The sequence below is a fragment of the Mesoplodon densirostris genome, chromosome 16 (assembly GCF_025265405.1).
Source record: "Mesoplodon densirostris isolate mMesDen1 chromosome 16, mMesDen1 primary haplotype, whole genome shotgun sequence".
Taxonomy (NCBI): domain Eukaryota; kingdom Metazoa; phylum Chordata; class Mammalia; order Artiodactyla; family Ziphiidae; genus Mesoplodon; species Mesoplodon densirostris.
Genome location: NC_082676.1, coordinates 43,226,980 through 43,249,395, shown reverse-complemented (window position 1 = coordinate 43,249,395; position 22,416 = coordinate 43,226,980). Strand labels below are relative to the sequence as shown.

Here is a 22,416-nt window from a genome sequence, read left to right as displayed (position 1 = left end):
TATGGTTTTGGTCTTAGCCCAGGTGACTTGGTCTACAATTATATAGATAGCCCAATCCTGCCTGCACCTGCAGTGCTTCTGCAGCTTCAGTATGTGTGGACAAAGGGAGGAGCAGTAAAATTGTCTTTCTTTGGATATGTATGACGGACCCTTCTCTTCATCTATTCTGTTAATCTACGGGGCTTCCCCATGAACCATCCTCACAAAGGTTTTAGCCAACAGAGAATGGGGGGTGGCCCAAATATTCCCCCTCTGGTCAGCAGTGTTCAAAGAAGAGACACTGCCCCTTGTTCTAAATTTCTCAGGAGTCGTTTCAACAAAGGTTTATCAGGATGATGTCTGTAATGATCTACAAAATGACTCCATTCCTTCCCTGAATAATCCCTTATTTCCATGGTTTCCTGCCCTCCATCGTCATCTTGCCCCACTTGAATTATCTTCTTGGTTGTCATGGGTATCACAGGCTTCGCTTATTATCAAAAATTATAGTGCAAGCCAGAGAGGGCATAGCTCAACCCATGGAGATTCTGAACTTGCTCACATTTTGCTACTGCTCGAAGCAGCAACCACGGAACTGAATTTTTAGCCGCCCTGACGTCGGTTTGCATTTCCCTTCTGATTCATCATTCTAGCTCCTGAAGTTCAGATTCTTTCATTTCCAGATTTCACTAGAATGTTTTATTATTAATAAGTATCTCATTTCAGTCTGTGCTACTTCAAACCAAGGGTAGCTTGTTCATTTTCATCCGCTTTATCAGAGTCATCCTTTTTCTTTTTAAATAATGCCTTAGCCATATTTTGAGTAAAGAATGAGTCGGGGTTTTCAGTAAATCCTACTTCTGACACCAGCTGCAGGAATAGTGGCAATTAAGAAGGGTTTAACAGGGTTCGGTTGCTCAAAAAACTCACAGGACCCTAAATGACAATGCTACAATTTATTACAGGGAAAAAAAAAAACCCAGTATAGCAACAGTATTAAAGTAAGAACATGCATCATAGCCAAAGGCTGTTTCATAGCAAGAGGTCTGGAAAGGCCAGGTCCTACTATCCGTTTCTTGTAAGAGCCAAGACAGACTCACTTTCTCTCTTAGATCCCAAACCATCAACATGTGCATGGAACACCTTGGAATAGGGAGCCCAAAGTGGAGTCCTTTAAAAAAGATCTTGCTGGTCACATAGGCATAATCCTGCTACATTCCTCAATTGCAGGGCCTCTTGTGGGGTCTCACTGAGACCAGGTGTAAATCATCAGTCTGATTATTATCAATAAATAATGCTGAAAATCTGACATAAACAATTCTGAAGCTCCTTGAACCCAAGGGTTACAAAGCAACACTATTATAATCAGTATGATGACCAGGGGTTGGGACCCTGCCTGAACTTTCACAAAACAGCTCAGCTTAGCTCTGGTCCCACCACAATTAACTCTCATAGCACATAACTTATCTTTGGGTGGCGCTTTACAGTGTACAGAACGTTTGGAGGATTTTTACCAACTTGCATAAGGTGATATTATCATCTCCACCTTAGGAATGAAGAACATGAGGTTCAGAGTGTTTGTGACTTGCTCAAGGGTATCCAGGCAGTGAGCAGCAAAGCCAGGACTAGACCCTAAATCCCACCTCCGACCAGAGCCTCCTGCTCTCCTTTCAGCTGTGGAATACCCTCCCTCCCAGCAAGCTATCTGCTTATAGTCAGTGAGTCCCTCATCGCTATTACCAATGACATCTTTTTCTATCTGTTGGAATTCATATTTCTTCTTTTATGAAATGTTTACTGTTCTTTCACTTATTCAACAAATATTTATTGATTTATTTCATTGAGTGTAAGACATTCATTGATTCAATAACAGCTTTTCAGAAAAAAATTACATAAGTGTGCATGAAAATAGTGGAGTTAAAATTTTTTATTTCTTTTCTTTTTTAGCTTTTTTTTTTTTTTTTTTTTTTGGCCACTCCACGTGCCTTGTAGGATCTTAGTTCCCTGACCAGGGATCGAACCTGTGCCCCCTGCAGTGGAAGGGTAGAGTCCTAACCACTGGACCACCAGGGAATTCCAAAAACTTTTAATTTCTATTTGGACTTTGATGCACAGAATTGAGAAGACTTATTCTTAATTTATGACAGCATATATTTATCCTGACACGATGACCCACCACACTGCTCTTCACCTTCACAGTCCAAGTTTAAGTTTAATCCATATTCACCAACTGATTTAAATGACACTTGGCCGCTTGCAGTTGTTCACTACTTGTATTGGCATGCTTGTCAAAGCCTCCACATAATTTGGATTTGCTTCGACAACTTTAAGGTTGAGGGTATAATCTTGAGGATAGAAATTTTATCTTTGGTTTAATTACTTTCTACTGCAAGTTAAGCAGCTTCTTTTGAAAGCCAGCTGAAAGCTATTAATACCTTTGTCAAAAATATATGTTTGGGGGCTTCCCTGGTGGTGCAGTGGTTGAGAGTCCACCTGCCGATGCAGGGGACACGGGTTCGTGCCCCGATCCGGGAAGATCCCACATGCCATGGAGCAGCTGGGCCCGTGAGCCATGGCCGCTGAGCCTGCACGTCCGGAGCCTGTGCTCCGCAACGGGAGAGGCCACAACAGTGAGAGGCCCGCGTACCGCAAAAAAAAAAAAAAAAAAAAAAAAAAAAAAAAAATATATATATATATATATATATATATATATATGTTTTGGGCTACAGTCATTCTCTTTCATGACTCTTGAATGACTTCACATCGACATCTCGGTTTGACTTATTTTAGGATACTTAGCAACTTCTGCTGCCTTTGTCACCTGACAGGCCATCTTCTGGACACTCAACAACTTTCTAGCTCAATGGTGAATCAGTGTTTTTCTTCTTTTTAATTATTTTTGTTTTTAATTAATTTTTATTGGAGTATAGTTGATTTACAATGTTGTGTTAGTTTCTGCTGAACAGCAAAGTGAATCAGTTATACATTTACGTTTATCCACTCTTTTTAAAATTCTTTTCTCATGTACGTCATTACAGAGTATTGAGAAGCGTTCCCTGTGCTGTACAGCAGGTCCTTATTAGTTGTCTGTTTTTTTTGTTTGTTTTTTGGGGTTTTTTTTTTGCCGTACGCGGGCCTCTCACTGTTGTGGCCTCTCCCGTTGCGGAGCACAGGCTCCGGACGCGCAGGCTCAGCGGCCATGGCTCACGGGCCCAGCCGCTCCATGGCATGTGGGATCTTCCCGGACCGGGGCACGAACCCGTGTGCCCTGCATCGGCAGGCGGACTCTCAACCACTGCGCCACCAGGGAAACCCCTATTTTATATATAGTAGCGTGTATATGTCGATCCCAATCTCCCAATTTATCCCTCCTCCCCGTTTTTCGTTTTTCTTAGCTATCTAGTAGATACAAAATTAAAATTTTAAGTTACAGGTAAAATATAAACAGTAACTTAAATTCATTAAATAGCTGTGTACCCATGAGCCTTTTTAAGATAGGGAACATTTCCATTACCTTTGAAGTGCCCTGTGTGCTCCTCCCCAATTCCATCATTTTAACACTTAACATGAAGTTTGTGCATCTTTTCTCATGGTGCTTGTCAGAGTTCTACCAATTATGTATGCATCTCTAAACAATATGTCCATGAGATTAGCATGTTTTGGAATTTTATATAATGGAATTATGCTGCAATGAATCATTTTGTGATTTGCTCCCTGAGGTTGAGCCCCCTTGTTGTGTCAGCTGTTTTCAATTATTTTCACAGCTCTTTTGTATTTGATTATTTATGAATATACCTAAGTCTAGGTTTACATTTGACTGTATGGGCGTTTGTTTTTTCCCTCAGTTCTTCGTGTGTACAAATAGTGACGCTATAAACATTATTTGGTTTACTTGTGCAGATACGCAAAGTGTTTCTCCAGGGTCACACATATTCTCCAGAGATGATGTGTATCTTCAAGTTTACCGGGCAATGCCAAATTTATTTTACAAAATTATTTTAAATCATTTTACAAAATTATTTCATAATTTTGATTGTACCAAGCGATACTTTCATCAGCAGTGATTAATACAGGAGCAGAGAAACACACACACACGCACACATCTTGCACTCACACCAGACACTAAACTCGCGCACAGATTCACAGAGATCCACGTATGTGCACCAGCCACGGCCTTGTACATAATGCACACTGAGACGCACAGATCCACAAACGTGCACCACACACGCACACTCTGCACAGTCACTCTCACAACACCCCACTCACAAAGACACACAAAACGACGTCCCGCTGTCAACGTCCGCACGCAGCCCACGTACACACGCTCAAGCCCCCTCACGTGACCCAGCCAGGAGGCGTGGTCTCCGCCACCCGCGACTGAGGAGTCTTGTCCCGGCCGCGCCGCCGTCGGACGCCAGGTGTCGGGGGTTAAGGCGGCGTTGGCGGTGGTGTTTTTTTCTACCCGGAAACTACGACTGCCGGACCCGGACACCAACCCGTGTCGCGGCGGCGCGAGCCCGACTGGCTTCTGGTCCTCGCGTCGGCCCCGCGGAGCCGGACGCTACCCCCGGCGCGGCGGGGAGGATGGTGCCGAGCGGCCCCGGGCCCGCCGCGCGCCGCCGCGAGTGAGCTCCGAGCGGCCGCGGGCGTCCGGCGAGCAGCTGGCCCGGCCGGGCCCGGGGCGCGCCGCTGCCCACCGGGGCGGGGTGAGCCGGGGCGGGCGGCCCGGGGTCGGGGCTCGGCCGCGGCTGACCCGTGGCCGCGAGGGGACGAGCTGGTTGGGTTTCCTCCTCAGGTCTCGGGCTCCAGCCCCTGCCCCAGCCGCCGGTGGGGGTTGGCCCGGGTCTGGCCTGCGCTGTGGCCTCGGCCTGGTCGCCCGCCACTGGTGGTTGTCCACTCGCGTCCCCGGAGCCGGAGTTCCCTGGCCGCCCTCGAGATGGTGGGGCTTCCTACGTCTGGAGCAGAGGCCTGGATAATTTGGGTTTGGCACGGGGAACGTGTTGGTAGTTCGCCACTTTTGAGTTTGGGTTGTGTTTGCGTTACTCCTCCGTTTGCAAAGGATACACATCTCAGAAAGAAGATGGGAGGGAGAGACTTGCGTATGTGCCGACCCTTGAAATGAAACAGTGGTATTTTTTGTGTCAAGCTTGCTAAGTTTCCAGAGGTGGGGTGGATTATCATCTTCACTCATATTTTAATAAACTAAATTGTGTGGCGTCAAGATAATCTAGCGGCACGTAGTTGTACTTCCCTTGATAGGCACCACCCAGAATAAATCTACGCCTGTTGTGCTGTTTTGAATTGTGTAAACACCATAACCGGTGGACAGCTGGTGAGGGGGCCTTTGTTGAAAAATCCGACGTCTGTAGTTTAATTCTCAACTAGCAGATGACAGCCTTGGCTGAGTGTTGAATGATGAGCTTCTTTGCTGTCTGCTTGAAAGTAGGAAAGCTCCTGAATTGCTACTTTCCTGACTCAGGTGAGCCCGTTCTGGGAGGTGGCAGGAGGCAGAGCTCCAGGGTTGGTGATGACTGTTGGTTTGTCCCTATGGCCCTCGTTTTGGTCAGCTTGGAGTCTGAGCATTTGTATCCCATGTGTAGATGAATGCACCATCAGTGCTTGCTGGTGTGCGCACCTTCCTGCTCCGTCATTTCATTTCAGGATTCTCAAAGGAAATGGACCTGTTGTGCAGTCATACTTCATGACTCCAAGCCTATTTACTCTCTGGGAGTAAGGAGGCAGTGGGTTGACTTCCTAGTAAAGGTCCGGGAAGAATTTCTGTGACCTAATTGAGATGGACTGGAATCAGGGCTGCCACTGGCCTCTGGGTACTAAGGTCACAGATGCTTACTGAGCGCACCTGATTTGTTGGGGCCGTAGCTGCAGCTACTGCGGGGAGGCGAGACACACCTAAGTACAAATACAGTTTCTGCCCGCAAGGAACTTAATTAGAGAAGGCAATAGGCTGTAAGATGTGTCAGGACTTAAGTGTCATATGGAGGTACCAGCTATTAAGGATTTTCTTCTGATTAGGATCAAAAAAGGCTTCATAAAGGAAGTAACTTTTGAGGTGGACCTCGAAGGATTGGGAGGATTTGGGCCATTCAGAATTAGCTGGGAAGTGAAAAAGATCCGGCCAGTAGGTGGAAGGGCACCTAGTCTAGGAACTGGGCAGTAGATGCCTAGAAGTATTGACAGAGGCAGCTGGTTAAGGGTTAAGTGCTTTCCTAAGACAGAAAACACATGCTACCCAATCTGGCTTCTGGTGGATTTCTGGGTTCTAGAGAATTGTTTTCAATTTAGAGTTTGTCTTGTTCCGTTAAACAGCCAATGACACAAAGCAGTGCTTAACTTACTTTAAAGACAATGAAAAAGAGGCTGATTGTAATTCCTGTCTGGTGTTAACAATCAGGAAATTAAATTTGCTGTCTGCAAGTTGTTTCAGTGCCTGTGTTTAGTGTGCAGGAGCACAGCTCTAGTACCATGTCTGCTACTCTGGCTGCAGCCAAGTGTTAAATGGCAGGCTCTTAGCCGTCTCCTGAGGGTTTTTAATGACATCTAGTTCACTTCACAGAGATGCTGTTTGTTTCTATTACTCAGTTGTTGAAGAACCTTTGAAGCTGTTAAAACGGGACGCCATGTAAATCGCCCTGGAACATTATGATTAGTCCTAGGACCTTCCTGGCTTCAACTCTAGCTTTTCTCTAAACGTGCTCAGGACCATGTTAACTTTTTCATGCTTCTTTTTGACTCTTCTTCCCCCTCTACCCACTGCTCTATCTCCTCCTTGTTATAGACAAGTGTTTGAGAAAGGGTGGTCCTAATAGGCATGGCAGATCTATGGGATGTTTTTGTCAAATAATATTGCCATGTAAGAGGGCTTTAGAATTTAAAAAAATTTTTTTTCACTACGACATTCCAATTAAAATGAAAAAAAGGAAATGGAGGAAAGATAGGGTTTTTGTGGAAAACCCAAATGGAATTTCCGTGTAGGATTTGTTCTGATAAACATAGAAATCCTTAAATTATCTTTTCCATACAGAAAATAAATTTGACCAGAGGTCTACAGCTCGTTCTGTGTATAATTATATACCTAAGTGTAGTCCTGGGGACTATAGAACAATGTTTGGTGATGATAGTTTGTAAAGGGCTGTCATTTGTCATTTGGACTTTTGTGCTGTTTGTTTAAAAATGCTGTTTTCAGAACATCTCCCAGTTTTTACACTGAGTTTGGAGGTTATAGCTTCATATTGAGCTTTTAGTGTTCGTTTAATCTTGTCATCACTCATGATTTGTTTTCTTAAGTATCTGTTAATTAAACCCCAGATCATTACATCTTAATATGGGGATACTTTTAATTTGGTTTTTAAGTAGGTCAGCAACTAAAAAAACTAAGAAAAAAGAGATAAATTACTTTTAATTTCGGGACTAAGATGAACTTATTTGTTAAAAGGAGAGAAGGAGCATGTTGGAAGTTCCCACGATTTTATATCATGATTCTGAAAATGGAGTGATGTATTAATTAGTTGTAAGTGAGTAGAAATACAGCCAAAGTCTGAATTTTGGAAATAAGTCCAAATTTCATGGAAATAAGTCCATGAAATTATTATCAGCCCATGTTGTTCCTTTTCCTTTTGTCTTTGAGTACGGTTGTTGCCTAAAATGCATGTTTAGCAACTAAAACTTTATGCTTTCTGTTATAATTTCTCTTTTGATGATTTAAACTTGTTGCGTGAAACAAGTTTTTGTAAGTCTCTCTGTACTGTGAGTTGTATTAGATTAACAAACAAGAAACCATGGGCAGGAGATTCCACTTGTCTTTGCTTTATACCCTGATGAGGGTGCTGAGGTGGGAGTTGCCTTACTGAAGAGATGGGAAATAAGGTAACCTCAGAAAAATCCATTTTAGTTGTGCTTATATTGAAGTCGGTGACTAAAATACACTATTCATGGCATGTGAATTTTTTTTTTTTTTCTATCTGGCATTGGACTCGAAACCTACTTATCAATCCTGGTATTGTGATTGACGGCACAGCTTGGGGTCAGATGAATTAAGTCAGAGTCTTAATTACTTCCACTTCTTTGCAGTATAACCTTGTATAAAGTACTTAACCTCTTTTGACTCACTTTCCTCTTCGGTAAAATGAGGATAGTAATATCTACTTAGCAGTGCTGTGAGGATTAGAACATATGACGTACGTAAAGCACTTGGCATGGGGCCTGGCCCACAGCACATTTAAATAGTGGCTATTAAAACTGATACCCTTTTCTTAGCCCCTAATGAGAGAGGCTTCTGCTTACATCACTATTGATATTTTAATGACAAAATTGTATGGATACTCTTCAGTGTTTATCTCATTTGACGGGGTCGACTCGTTATTCAGACTCATCACGTTCACTGGGAGGCAGTAGAGCACTTGGTGGTTAGTGCACGGGCTCTGGAGGCCGGTCGGATGTGAATCCAGGTTCGCTTAGGACCTTGGGCAGCTCAGGTAACTTCCTTACGCCTGAATTTTCTCATCTGTAAAATGCAGATGTTGGACCATATGAAACATGTGCAGAGCTCTTAGAAGAGCGTGCCTCGTTCACAGAAGTGGGCGGTTAATGTGAGACGTTGTTACTGGTAAGCACCTTCCCGGTGCCAGGCCCTGCCCGAGGTAGGAGGGTGCAGAAACGGCGTCACGGAGATGAGAGGGCACGGAAGCAGGACACATTTGGGGTTCAGTTTGGCTGAAGGAGGCCGTGGGGCTGGAGCAAAAGCTGCTGTTGAGACACTGCAGCGATGGGCGCAACAGGGCTGGTGACGGGTAACTGTTGGGTTGTAGGAGAGAGAGTCCAGAATGGGTGCCGGGGCTCCCTGGGTAGAAAGCTCTGTCTTTCTTTATAAGGAGGAGCTGATTTGGGGATTTTGGATGAGTTTTGGCCTTGATGGTTCAGGTGCCTGTGGGTCATCTGCGTGGAGTGTTGGGTAGGTAGATGTTTCCACCTGGAGTGAGGGGGTAGGTGAAATGGATAGGAAGCCAAGAATGAGTGTGTCCACCTTGAGCAGAGGCCCAGCGGAGCCCACGGGGAGCCCCAGCTTTTGGAGAAGAGAAGGAAGTGTGGCCAGACAAGTGCAAGGGCGGCCAGGAGAGTGAGGTTCCGGAAGCCGGAAGGTGGTGTGGTCCTTGGTGTGCAGTGCCGCAGAGGGGTACGAAAGGACCGAAACCCAGACTTTGGCTTTAGCATTGAGACCTTAGTGGAGACCTTGAAGTTCTCTTTCGACTTTGTTGCGCCGCGTTTGCCTCTTTGAGGGTTTGTTGCTCTGCGTTTGCCTCTTGGAGGGTCTTTTCCGTCTATACTCGCTGTGTGGTGGGGGAGGGAGGGTGGTTTCTCAGTGCTGGATAGTTGGATGTTGAGATCGCCCAGGGTCTCTCTGATACCAGCCCGTGTCCTCATCTCTGCTGAGTCTTGGATAATCCGGCATCGCGTCCATTAATGTTCTTTATTAGGCTCAGGGTTTACAATCCCCAGCCTTAAAGCCCTTTGAACATCTCAAACATCACAGGATATTTGAGAAATGCTACTTTAATTTTTACATTCAAAATGGGCCTCTCTCACATCAAGTGAGTTCCTGCTATTCTCTCTTAGCTCAAGACCAGTGTATTTCCTGCGGTGGGTATTAGAGCAAGCTTGCCTCTCTCATCCTCCCCTCTCGGTCCCCCTGTGGTGGTGGTCTGCCACTTCTCTGACTCCTAGTCTCTTCAGAACTTTGAAAAGGGCATGACTTTACAGGAGAGCTTTAAGGAATTTCTCATTTAGCCTAAGGTGGAAAATCCAGTTTAATAAGATGAATGGTGGTTTTGTTGTTCATGTGAAGTGAACTTTTTCATCTGGGTCACAAGTAGTGGATTAGTGTATCTTAAAATAAGTTAGGAACTATTTAGGAAATATCATCTGGGAGCGTGGAATCCCCATCCTGTCCAGAGATTCTAGTTTTAAACTTAGACAGGTCACTATGTGGTACACTTTAAAGTTCGTGGGCTCTGGAGAGAGGGAGAGAGACACACGAAGGACTCATGTATCTGGCATAATGAATGTTAATTTACTTCCTTTCTAATAAAATATTATAATCAAGTTGCAAAATTATACATTTCTGCCTTCACTGGTCCCTTGGGAGGCCTTCCTCTTTTACTGGCTTCTTCTCTGCTTACAGATATGTTTGTTTCCTCACTTCTCGTGGCCCCACTGTCCCTCCTGCCTCCCATTTGAAAACCAGTGATGTTCCGCTGTTGCCTCTGTTTCCCCTTCCCTGTTATCATCTCCTTACTGTCCGACTTCCGCCCCCTGCCAGAGTGAGGTTTCGGAGGCCACGGGTGATCTTGCCAGGTGGAGAATTGTGATTAGGCAAGCACAGGTTCGCCTGAGTCCTTTTTTTTTTTTTTTTTTTTTGCGGTACGCGGGCCTCTCACTGCTCTGGCCTCTCCCGTTGCGGAGCACAGGCTCCGGATGCGCAGGCTCAGCGGCCATGGCTCACGGGCCCAGCCGCTCCGCAGCATGTGGGATCTTCCCGGACCGGGGCACGAACCCGTGTTCCTTGCATCGGCAGGCAGACTCTCAACCACTGCACCACCAGGGAAGCCCTCGCCTGAGTACTTTTTATAGCACAGAGGGGCCTAGGGACCCTTTCTTTGTACTCCTCACGCTTGGTCACTTTGCAGCAATATTTGGCTGATACCTCTTCCTTCTTGAAACTCTTCTCCGCTGCCTTGCAGGACGCCTCCCCGTCCTGGGCACCCTTTTGGCTCGTGGTTACCCCCACACCCCATGCCCCAGCAACCTCTGCCCTAATGGGGGCACCTACGCTTGTCTGGAGAAGCTGTGTGCACCACCTGCCCAGGGAGCGTGCAGCACTGGATTATCTGGAGGAGTCTAGTCAGTGTTCTTTCTCATTTTATTTTTGGTTTCTCACAGATCCAAGTACAAATCACTGCAAGTTAAGCTTTGCCTTCTTTAGCACCAGGACGTATTAAAGGACTGTCCTGTTTTCTATTTATTTTTTTTCTAGGTGGGTTTAAGAAATCACTCTTTTTTTTTCTCCCCTGTATATTGTCTTTATTAATGAAGAAAATGAATAGAATTAAGATTTAATGAAGTTTTATTTGGGCCACGAGACCAGCAGGATCAATGGAAGATTATTTAGAAATTTTATTGTTAGAAATTACTGCAGGGGAAATACATATTCATGATGGAAACGTTAAAAAAAGAAAAGACATATGTAATCTCACCAGCTAGAGATAACCATCCCTGTTTACATTTGAGGATACGTTATGTCTTTTTTCCCCATGTGAGTGCTTGTGTAGCTCTCATACATTAAAAACCTGAAATAGCCTCATTTTGTGTATTTTAGGTGCTGTGTTTTTTAACAGCTACATAGTTTTCCTACTGGTGATATATTTATACTTGAACCATTTCCCTACTATTGTCGGATATCTAGTTTTCCAGTTTTTACTATTTTATACACTCCTGAGATAACTATCTTAGTAGTTAAGTCTTTGTTTTCAGCAGTGGGTGTCTTCTCAGGTGAACTTCTTAGAGGCAGAATCACAGAAGTAAGAGTGTGCTAAGTGTTAGTGCTCTTGGTAGGTATGGCCAGGTTGGTCTCTAGAAAGTTTGTAATAGCCTCCCCTCCCCTTTTTAGGATCTCCTAACTTGTGGGTTGCTTGAGTTAACTCTAGGATAATCTTAGTACTGCCTTTTGCTTACTTGAATTGCAACCTGATGTTTAGTGTTGTCATTGAACTAGTCTCAGAGCTCTAGGTACTGAGTTGATGGACTTCAGTCGTGTGCTCTCACACACTTGTGAAATCGGCTTTTGGCCGTGTTCTGTGTACCTTAAATCCCTAGACTTTCCAGAGAGGCAGCTTCACAGCCCTGGTCGTTTCTTATCTTTATCCTGGTGAAAGTCTCCAATTGGAGTTGGGATGAATGAATATAGGGGATGGAAGTCGGATAGTGTGCTTTCTCTCCATCCATTTTTCTTCTCCCCATAGAGCTTGACTTATTTTTTAATTGAAAGTGACATTTACTGTTGAGAAGATTACAGAAATTTTCTTGTAATTCTTTGCAGGAGAAATATATTTGTTTAGCCCTTGTTAATTTCATATTTGAAAACACTTGTAAATGGTGGAAAGGAATTTTAAGTTTATGAAATATTTGGACTTTTAATAGTTTTACTAAAATGAAAATGCTTTTACTTTTTAAGTGAATACAATTGGCTGCCTCTAGAACTTTCTCTAATTAAATTGGCTTATGTTGACATTGCTTGCTAATTTGTGGGTATTTATATTGAGATATATATATGTATATATATGTTTAAATTCTAGTGTGACATGGTTTTAACGACCAATATTTTTATCTAGAAGGGATTTTAATTCAGATTTTTTGCTTTTCTGAATGTTTCATAATTGTAGTCCCACTTGGTGAATAGTTCCTATTTATTTTATATATGATTCAGATTTTGTTGTCTTTCTTAATAAGTGGAACTGTAATTTACTGTTGATGTTTTTGTTTCTGAAGCCTATTAATCTTTTTTATTTTATTTTTAATTGAAGTATAGTCGATATACAGTATTAGTGTCAGGTGTACAACATAGTGATTCAATACTTTATAGATTATACTCCATTTAAAGTTCTTATAAAATATTGGCTGTATCCCCTGTGCTGTATGTTACATCTTTGTAGCTTATTTATACATAGTGGTTTGTACCTCTTAACCTGCTACTGCTATCTTGCCCCCGCCCCCCTTCCCTCTCCCCACTGGTAACCACTAGTTTGTTCGCTATATCTGTGAGTCTGTTTGTTTTGTTGTATTTGTTTGCTTCATTTTTCAGGTTCCACATATAAGTGGTAACATACAGTATTTGTCTTTCTCTGTCTGACTTATTTCACTAAGCATAATACCCTCCAGGCCCATCCATGTTGTTGCAAATGGCAAGATTCATTCTTTTTTATGGCTGAGTAATATTCCATTGTATATATGGAATATCTTCTTTATTCGTTCATCTGTTGATGGACACTTAGGAAATATGTTGCTTCCATGTCCTGGCTATTGTATATAGTGCTAATATGAACATTGGGTTGCATGTATCTTTTTGAATTATTGTTTTCATTTTCTTCAGATATATACCAGAAGTGGAATTGCTGGATCATATTGGTAGTTCTATTTTTAGTTTTTTGAGGAACTTCCATACTGTTTTCCACAGTGACTACACCAATTTACATTCCCACCAACAGTGTATTAGGGTTCCGTTTTTTCCACATCCTTGTCAGCATTTTTTAAAATTATTTATTTATTTGGCTACATCGGGTCTTAGTTGTGGCAAGTGGGATCTTTCACTGTGGTGTGTTGGCTCTTTGCGGTGCGTGGGCTTTTCTCTAGTTGTGGCGCACAGGCTCCAGAGCACGTGGGCTCAGTAGTTGTGGCATGCAGGCTCTCTAGTCGTGGCGTGCTGGCTCTAGAGCGCGTGGGCTTGGTTGCCCCGTGACATGTGGGATCTTACTTCCCCGTCTAGGGATCAGACCCGCATCCCCTGCATTGGAAGGCGGATTCTTAACCACTGGACTACCAGGGAAGTTCCCATCCTTGCCAGCATTTGTTATTTGAATCCTATTTAATGAATAGAGAGTTCCTATCGCTCAACATCCTTGCCAGTATTTGGTATTGTCAGTGTGCTGGGTTTTGGCCTTTCGAATAAGTGTGTCATGGTATCTTGTTTTGATTGGCATTTCCTGATGACATGTGATTTGGGAGCACCTTTTCATATGCTTATTTGCTATCTGAAAATCTTATTTGTTTATGTGTCTGTTAAGCTCTTTGGCTAATTTTTAAAATGTGTTGTTTATTTTCTTATTGTTGAGTTTTAATAGTTCTTTGTATGTTTTGGAGAACAGTCCTTTATCAGATATCTTTTGCAAATATTTGCTCCCAGTCTGTGCTTATTTTCTCATTCTCTTAACAGTGTCTTTTGTAGAGCAGAAATTCTTAATTTTAATTAAGTCCAGCTTACCACTTCCTTCTTTCATGGATGGTGCCTTTGGTGTCCTCATCTAAAAAGTCATCACCGAACTCAAGGTTTTCTCCAATGTTACCTTCTAGGAGTTGTATAGTTTTGCATTTTACATTCAGGTCTGTGATCCATTTTGAGTTCTTTTTTGTTGAGAGTGTAAGGTTGTGTCTAGATTTATTTTTTTGCATGTGGATGTCCAGTTGTTGCAGCACCATTTGTTGAAAGATTGTCTTTTGCTGCTTTGTCAAAGGTGACCTGACTATATTTATGTTGGTCTGTTTCTGGGCTCTCTATTCTGTTTCTTTGATGTATCTGTCTGTTCTTTTGCCAATCAGTACCACACTGTCTTGATTATTGTAGCTTTATAGTAAGTCTTGATGTCAAATACAGTCATTCCTCCCACTTTGTTCTTCTCCTTCAGTATTGACTATTCTGGTTCTTTTATCTCTCCGTATAAACTTAAGAAGAAGTTTGTTGATATCCACAAAATAACATGCTGGGATTTTGATTGGGATTGTGTTGAACCTGAAGGTCAAGTTGGGAGGAACTAACATCTTGACATATTGAGTTGTTGTATCCATGAACATGAAATATCTCTCCATTTATTTAGTTCTTTGATTTTGTTCATGAGAGTTTTGTAGTTTTCCTCATATAGATCTTGTACACATTTGTTAGATTTATACTTAAGTATTTTATGGGGGAAGTGCTAATATAAATGATATTGTGTTTTTAATTTCAAATTCAACTTGTTCCTTGCTAGTATATAGGAAAGCAGTTGGCTTTTGTATATTAGCCTTGTATCCTGCAATCCTTGCTGAAATCGCTTTCTAGATTATTTTTTAGTTTAAGTCTGGATTCATTGATTCATTCATTTAATGAACTTGCATTTTTAAATCACCTATTTTGTGTCTAGATATTGATAATATAGAGACGATAAGATGTTGTACCTGCCCTTGAGAGGTTTACAGCTTGGTTGGGAAGATAGATGTATACACAGGCAACGGCAGTAAGGTGTTTCATTCTGTGTGAGAAATTTTTTGGAGTATAGTGGGGGCATAAAAGTGAAAGTGGTCACTTCTCCCTGAGGGGCTGGTGGGGGAGGGAAAAGTTTCATAGAGTAGGTAACCCTTCAGCTGAGCCTTGAAAGAGGGCAATTGAAGTAGTAAGATGTGGTTTGTGATGGTCAGGAGGACCAGTGGATTCAGGCCTGAAGCTGTAATGTCGTCTAATATGTTCTGGGAATTGCAAGCAGTTAGTCAAACCATTGAGAAGTAGACAAGACCTAGTTTTTGGTGGACTACCATTACAAGGAACTTGGACTTTATCCCTAGGTCATTTGGAGCTCTGAGATAATTAAGCAATAACATGAGTAGATTTGCATGTGGAAAAATCACTCTTGACAGCATGTGAAGATGGATTATTTGACTGATAGCAAGAAGATCCAATTGAGACTCTTAGCAATAGTTGCAAAAGATGACGATGAGGGCCTGAACTAAGGGGAGTAGCAGAGGAGTGTGGAAGGGAAGAGTCAGAAGTAAGCGATGTTAAAGAAATAGAATCTTGGACTACCCTGGTGACTCAGTGGTTAAGAATCCGATTGCCTGCCAATGCAGGGGACACGGGTTTGAGCTCTGGTCTGGGAAGATCCCACATGCCACGGAGCAACTAAGCCCATGTGCCACAACTACTGAGCCTGTGCTCTAGAGCCTGCGAGCCACAACTACTGAAGCCCATACACCTAGAGCCCGTGCTCCACAAGAGAAGCCACTGCAATGAGAAGCCTACGCACCACAACAAAGAGTAGCCCCTGCTCTCTGCAACTAGAGAAAGCCCACACACAGCAACGAAGACCCAACGCAGACGAAAATAAAAAATATAAATAAATAAATTTATTTTAAAAAATATATAATCTTTAGCACTTAGTAGTTACTTGGATATGGGGCAGAAGTAGTCTAGGATGTTTTCCAAAGTTCTAGATTGAGATGAGGAATACAGGAGGAAGAGTCAGATTAGGCAGGGATGCAGATTAGTTCAGTTTTGGACATGATGTAGAATATATAAGGATGTTCAGTGGGCGCTTGGATATAGAGGTCGTAGGGCTGTAGAGACATGTAGAGGACTGATACAGTGATCAGTCTCTGTCATCTTAACAAGAAGATAGGGCAAAGTGGGTAGATCTGAGATGCATTTTGGAAAGAAAATCAACAAGATTTGCTGATGGATTAGATTGATGCTAATGGTGAGGGAAAGTAATGCAGCTAAAGAAGGAGTATGTTGAGGGAAGTTTGTATTTTGAAATGCTTCCATTAAAAAAGAACAAAAAAATCCGAGATAAGATTCCAACTGAAGAGGTTAGAAAAACCAAACTGAATTAACCCAAAGAAGGCAGATGGAGAAAAATAATTATTTTTAAATGTAGAAATTATTGAAAAAGAAAAAAAAAGAAATTATCTAGATACACTCTATAAAACCAAATACTGGCTCTTTGAAAACACAAATACAATACAGCTCTGGTAAAACTGATTACAAGGAGAGAGGAGAAAACAAACACAAAAACATCTGTAATGAAAAAGAACATGACTACAAGTAAAAATTGAACAAATCACAAGATAATACTGTGCCAGAAATCTTTAAAAAATATATAAAATGGGCAATTTCCTAGAATAATACATCTAATCAAAATTGACTTTCTAGAAATAGAAAACATAGACTTATTTTTAAAACATGAATAAGTAGTTAAGACAGCCCACCAAAATACTAAACTAGAGAAAAACTTGAGAAGTCCAGATGGTTTTTTGGTCAAGGTCTATCAAGCTTCCCAGAAATAGAAGCAAATATCTTACACACATTGTTCTAGAAAATAGATGAGTGAACACATTCAGTTAATCTTATGATACTAGAAAGACTTAGTCATACTAGTCAAGGAGTATATACAGTCAAAGAGAGAATGATAATGCCTTATAATTTTTTTATCTCACTTGTGAATAGGTGTGGAAATGCAGAATAAAATTTAGCAAACATAAGTCAGCAATATAGTTTTAAAAGATGATTATATTGTCTATCCAAAGAATGAAAATGTGAGTCATCATGAAAAAAATTAACATAGTTCCTATTAACAAAGGAGAAAAATTGATTGTTCAGAGGTTGCAGATAAAGCATTCATTAAAGTGTAACACTTATTTATAATGAAATTATCTTTGCAAACATGAAGTAGAGGGTACTTTAACCTGGTGAGGAATTTCAGAAACATATGCCATATTTAATAGTGAAGCATTAGAAGCATTTGCTTTAAAGCCAGGAATGAGGCAAGGATTCCTATTGTTGCCACTTCTAGTCATCATTTCACTGAAGGTTCTAGTCAAAGTAGTAAGAAAAAGAAAAAACAATGAAATAAGTGTTGGAAAGAAACACTGTTATTGCTTGCAATATTTTTTAAATTTTTATTAGAGTACAGTTGATTTACAATGTTGCATTAGTTTCTGCTATACTACAGTGGTTTTTTTTCTTTAATCTTTATTGGAGTATAATTGCTTCACAATACTGTGTTAGTTTCTCTTGTACACCACAGTGAATCAGCCATATGCATACATATGTCCCCATATCCCCTCCCTCTTGAACCTCCCTCCCATCCTTCCTATCCCACCCCTCTAGGTCATCGCAAAGCACCAAGCTGATCTCGCTGTGCTATACTGCTGCTTCCCGCTAGCTAACTGTTTTACATTTGGTAGTTATATATGTCGATGCTACTCTCACTTCACCCCAGCTTCCCCCTCCCACCCCATGTCCTCAAGTCCATTCTCTAGGTCTACATCTTTATTCCTGCCCTGCAACTGGGTTCATCAGTGCCTTTTTTTTTTTTAGATTCCATGTATATGCGTTAGCATATGGTATTTTTCTCTTTCTGACTCACTTCACTCTGTATGACAGACTCTAGGTCCATCCACCTCACTACAAATAACTCATTTCTTTTTATGGCTGAGTAGTATTCCATTGTATATATGTGCCACATCTTCTTTATTCATTCATCTGTTGATAGACATTTAGGTTGGTTCCATGTCCTGGCTATTGTAAATAGTGCTGCAGTGGAACATTGTGGTACATGAGTCTTTTTGAATTATGGTTTTCTCAGGGTATATGCCCAGTAGTGGGATTGCTGGGTCATATGGTAGTTCTATTTTTAGTTTTTTAAGGAACCTCCATACTGTTCTCCATAGTGGCTGGATCAGTTTACATTCCCACCAACAGTGCAAGAGGGTTCCCTTTTCACCACACCTTCTCTAGCATTTATTGTTTCTAGATTTTTTGATAATAGCCATTCTGACTGGTGTGAGGTGATAACCTCATTGTAGTTTTGATTTGCATTTCTCTAATAATTAGTGATGTTGAGCATCTTTTCACGTGCCTCTTGGCCATCTGTATGTCTTCCTTGGTGAAATTTAGACATTTAGGTCTTCCGCCCATTTTTTAACTGGATTGTTTGTTTTTTTGATTTTGAGCTCCATGAGCTGTTTGTATATTTTGGAGATTAATCCTTTGTTGTTTCATTTGCAAATATTTTCTCCCATTCTGAGGGTTGTCTTTTTGTCGTGTTTATGGCTTCCTTTGCTGTGCGAAAGCTTTTTAAGTGCCATTTGTTTATTTTTGTTTTTATTTCCGTTACTCTAGGAGGTGGGTCAAAAAAGATCTTGCTGTGGTTTAGGTCAAAGTGTGTTTTTCCTATGTTTTCCTGTAAGAGTTATTGAAGAGGCTGTCTTTTCTCCATTGTATGTTCTTGCCTCCTTTGTCGTAAATTAGGTGACCATATGTGCGTGGGTTTATCTTTGGGCATTCAATCCTGTACCATTGATCTATATTTCTGTTTTTGTGCCAGTACCATACTGTCTTGATTACTGTAGTTTTGTGGTATAGTTTGAAGTCGGGGAGCCTGATTCCTCCAACTCCGTTTTTCTTTCTCAAGATTGCTTTGGCTATTTGGACTCTTTTGTGTTTCCATACGAATTGTAAAATTTTTTGTTCTAATTCTGTGAAGAATGCCCTTAGTAGTTTGATAGGGATTGTCTTGAATCTGTAGATTGCTTTGGGTAGTATAGTCATTTTCACAATATTCTTCCAGTCCAAGAACATGGTATATCTCTCCATCTGTTTATGTCATCTTTGATTTCTTTCATCAGTGTTTTATAGTTTTCTGAATAAAGTCTTTCACCTCCTTAAGCAGGTTTATTCCTAGGTATTTTATTGTTTTTGTTGTAATGGTAAATGGGATTGTTTCCTTAATTTCTCTTTCTGATTTTGTTGTTGGTGGTGTATACGAATGCCAGAGATTTCTGTGCATTAATTTTGTATCCTGCAACCTTACCAAATTCATTGATTAGTTCTAGTAGTTTTCTGGTGGCATCTTTAGGATCTTCTATGTATAGTATCATGTCATCCACAAACAGTGACAGTGTAACTTCTTTTCTAATTTGGATTCCTTTTATTTCTTTTTCTTCTCTGATTGCCATGGCCAGGACTTCCAAAACTATGTTGAATAATAGTGGCAAGAGTGGACATCCTTGTCTTATTCCTGATCTTAGTGGAAATGTTTTCAGTTTTTTACTATGATGCTTGCTGTGGGTTTGTCATATATGGCCTTTATTATGTTGAGGTAGGTTCCCTCTATGCCCATTTTCTGGAGAGTTTTTATAATAAATGGGTGTTCAATTTTGTCAAAAGTTTTTTCTGCATCTATTGAGATGATCATATGGTTTTTTATTCCTTAATTTGTTAATGTGGTGTATCACATTGATTGATTTGAGTATATTGAAGAATCCTTGCATACCTGGGATAAATCCCACTTGATCATGGTGTATGATCCTTTTAATATGTTATTGGATTCTGTTTGCTAGTATTTTGTTTAGGATTTTTGCATCTTTGTTCATCAGTGATACTGGTCTATAATGTTCTTTTTTTTAAATTTATTTATTTTTGGCTGCATTGGGTCTTCGTTGCTGCACACGGGCTTTCTCTAGTTGTGGCGAGTGGGGGCTACTCTTCATTGCAGTGCACAGGCTTCTCATTGCGGTGGCTTCTCTTGTTGTGGAGCACAGGCTCTAGGAGCATAGGCTTCAGTAGTTGCAGCACGGGGGATCAGTAGTTGTGGCTCATGGGCTCTAGAGTGCAGGCTCAGTAGTTGTGGTGCACAAGCTTAGTTGCTCCACGGCATGTGGGATCTTCCCAGGCCAGGGCTCAAACCCATGTCACCTGTATTGGCAGGCGGATTCTAAACCACTGCACCACCAGGGAAGTCCCTATAATTTTCTTTTTTTGTGATACTTTTTCTGGTTTTGGTATCTGGGTGATGGTGACTTTGTAGAATGAATTTGGGAGTTTTTCTCCCTCTGCAGTTTTTTGGAAGAGTTTGAGAAGGATCGGTGTTAGCCCTTCTCTAAATGTTTGATAGAATTCGCCTGTGAAGCCATCTGGTCCTGGACTTTTTTGTTTGTTGGAAGATTTTTAATTATGGTTTCAATTTCATTACTTGTGATAGGTCTGTTTATATTTTCTAATTCTTCCTGTTTCAGTCTTGGAAAATTGTACCTTTCCAAGAATTTGTCCATTTCTTTGTGGTTGTCCATTTTATTGACATATAGTTGTTTGTAGTAGTCTCTTATAATCCTTTGTATTTCTGCAGTGTCAGTTATTATTTCTCCTTTTTCATTTGTAATTTTATTGATTTGCGTCGTCTCCCTTTTTTTCTTGAGGAGTCTGGCTAATGGTTTATCAATTTTGTTTATCTTCTCAAAGAACCAGCTTTTAGTTTTATTGATCTTTGCTATTGTTTTCTTCATTTCTATTTCAGTTATTTCTGCTCTGATTTTTATGATTTCTTTCCTTCTACTGACTTTGGTTGGGTTTTCTTTGTTCTTCTTTCTCTAGTTGTTTTAAGTGTAGGGTTATATTGTTTATTTGAGAATTCTCTTGTTTCTTTAGGTGAGATTGAATTGCTATAAACTTCCCTCTTAGAACTGCTTTTGCTGCATCCCATAGGTTTTGGGTCGTAGTGTTTTCATTGTCATTTGTTTCTATGTATTTTATTATTTCTTCTTTGATTTCTTCAGTGATCTCTTGGTTATTTAGTAGCACACTGTTTAGCCTCCATGTATTTGTGTTTTTTACACTTTGTTTCCTGTAATTGATTTCCAATCTCATAGCATTGTGGTCAGAAAAGATGCTTGATACGATTTCAATTTTCTTAAATTTCCGAGGCTTGATTTGTGACCCAAGAGGTGATCTGTCCTGGAGAATGTTCCATGTGCACTTGAGAAGAAAGTGTATTCTGCCACTTTTGGGTGGAATGTTCTATAAATATCAATTAAATCTGTCTGGTCTGTTGTGTCATTTAAAGCTTGTGTTTCCTTATTTATTTTCTGTTTGGATGATCTATCCATTGGTGTAAGTGGGGTGTTAAAGTCCCCTACTATTATTGTGTTATTGTCGATTTCTCCTTTCTTGGTTGTTAGCATTTGCCTTATGTATTGAGGTGCTCCTGTGTTGGGTACATATATATTTATAATTGTTATATCCTCTCCTTGGATTGATCCTTTGATCATTATGTAGTGTCCCTTCTTATCTCTTGTAACAGTCTTTATTTTAAAGTCTATTTTTATCAGATCTGAGTATTGCTACTCCAGCTTTCATTTGATGTGCATTTGCATGGAATATCTTTTCCCATCCCTTCACACATTCAGTCTGTATGTGTCCCTATGTCTGAAGTAGGTCTTGTAGACAGCATATATATGGGTCTTATTTTTGTAGCCATTCAGCCAATCTGTGTCTTATGGTTGGGGCACTTAATCCATTTACATTCAAGGTTATTATTGATATGTATGTTCCAATTACCATTTTCTTAATTGTTTTGAGTTTGTTTTTGTAGGTCCTTTTCTTCTCTTGTGTTTCCCACTTAGAGAAGTTCCTTTAGCATATGTTGTAAAGCTGGCTTGTTGTGATGATTCACCTTTGTTGTAAAGCTTGGAGTAGTTATATATGTCATTTTTAAAAAATAGGAAAAGCCTCAGTGTCTAAAATATCAAAAAATTATTTTAAACATTAAGAAGACATAGACAAACATCCTACTGGTAAATGGCCAAAGATTCAGGCAGTTCACCTAGGAAGAATCTGAATGGCCGATAAAGAAGTAAAAAGATATTCTGTTTCAGGGAGATGTAATTTAAAATAATGGTGAGATACAATTTCACATGATCTTGTTGGTCCAGATGCACAAGATTGCCTTAGAACATCAAGTGTTGGCATGAATGTTGGGAAATGGAGCAAGCCTTTTCCTTGCTGGGGGAAGTGTAAACTGGTATGACTCCCTCGGAGAGTCTGACAGTGCAGAGTCAAGTTGCAGATGG

At 40.9% G+C, this 22,416-nt stretch overlaps 1 protein-coding gene across 7 annotated transcripts in view; it reads left to right on the top strand.

The window, feature by feature from the left end:
• Window positions 1–22,416, top strand: part of LOC132477033 (rab5 GDP/GTP exchange factor) — a 119,310-nt gene that overhangs the window by 83,043 nt on the left and 13,851 nt on the right. Inside the window, exon 1 of one of the 7 annotated variants that reach the window (XM_060079306.1) lies at window positions 4,407–4,604. The exons of 4 other annotated variants lie outside the window; for them this stretch is intronic. Coding sequence is in view for 1 of the 3 variants with exons in the window: in XM_060079303.1 (XP_059935286.1) it covers window positions 4,916–4,918 (3 nt within the window). In the remaining 2 variants the exon portion in view is untranslated. 2 more of the 7 variants (XM_060079305.1, XM_060079303.1) reach the window with 2 other exon arrangements.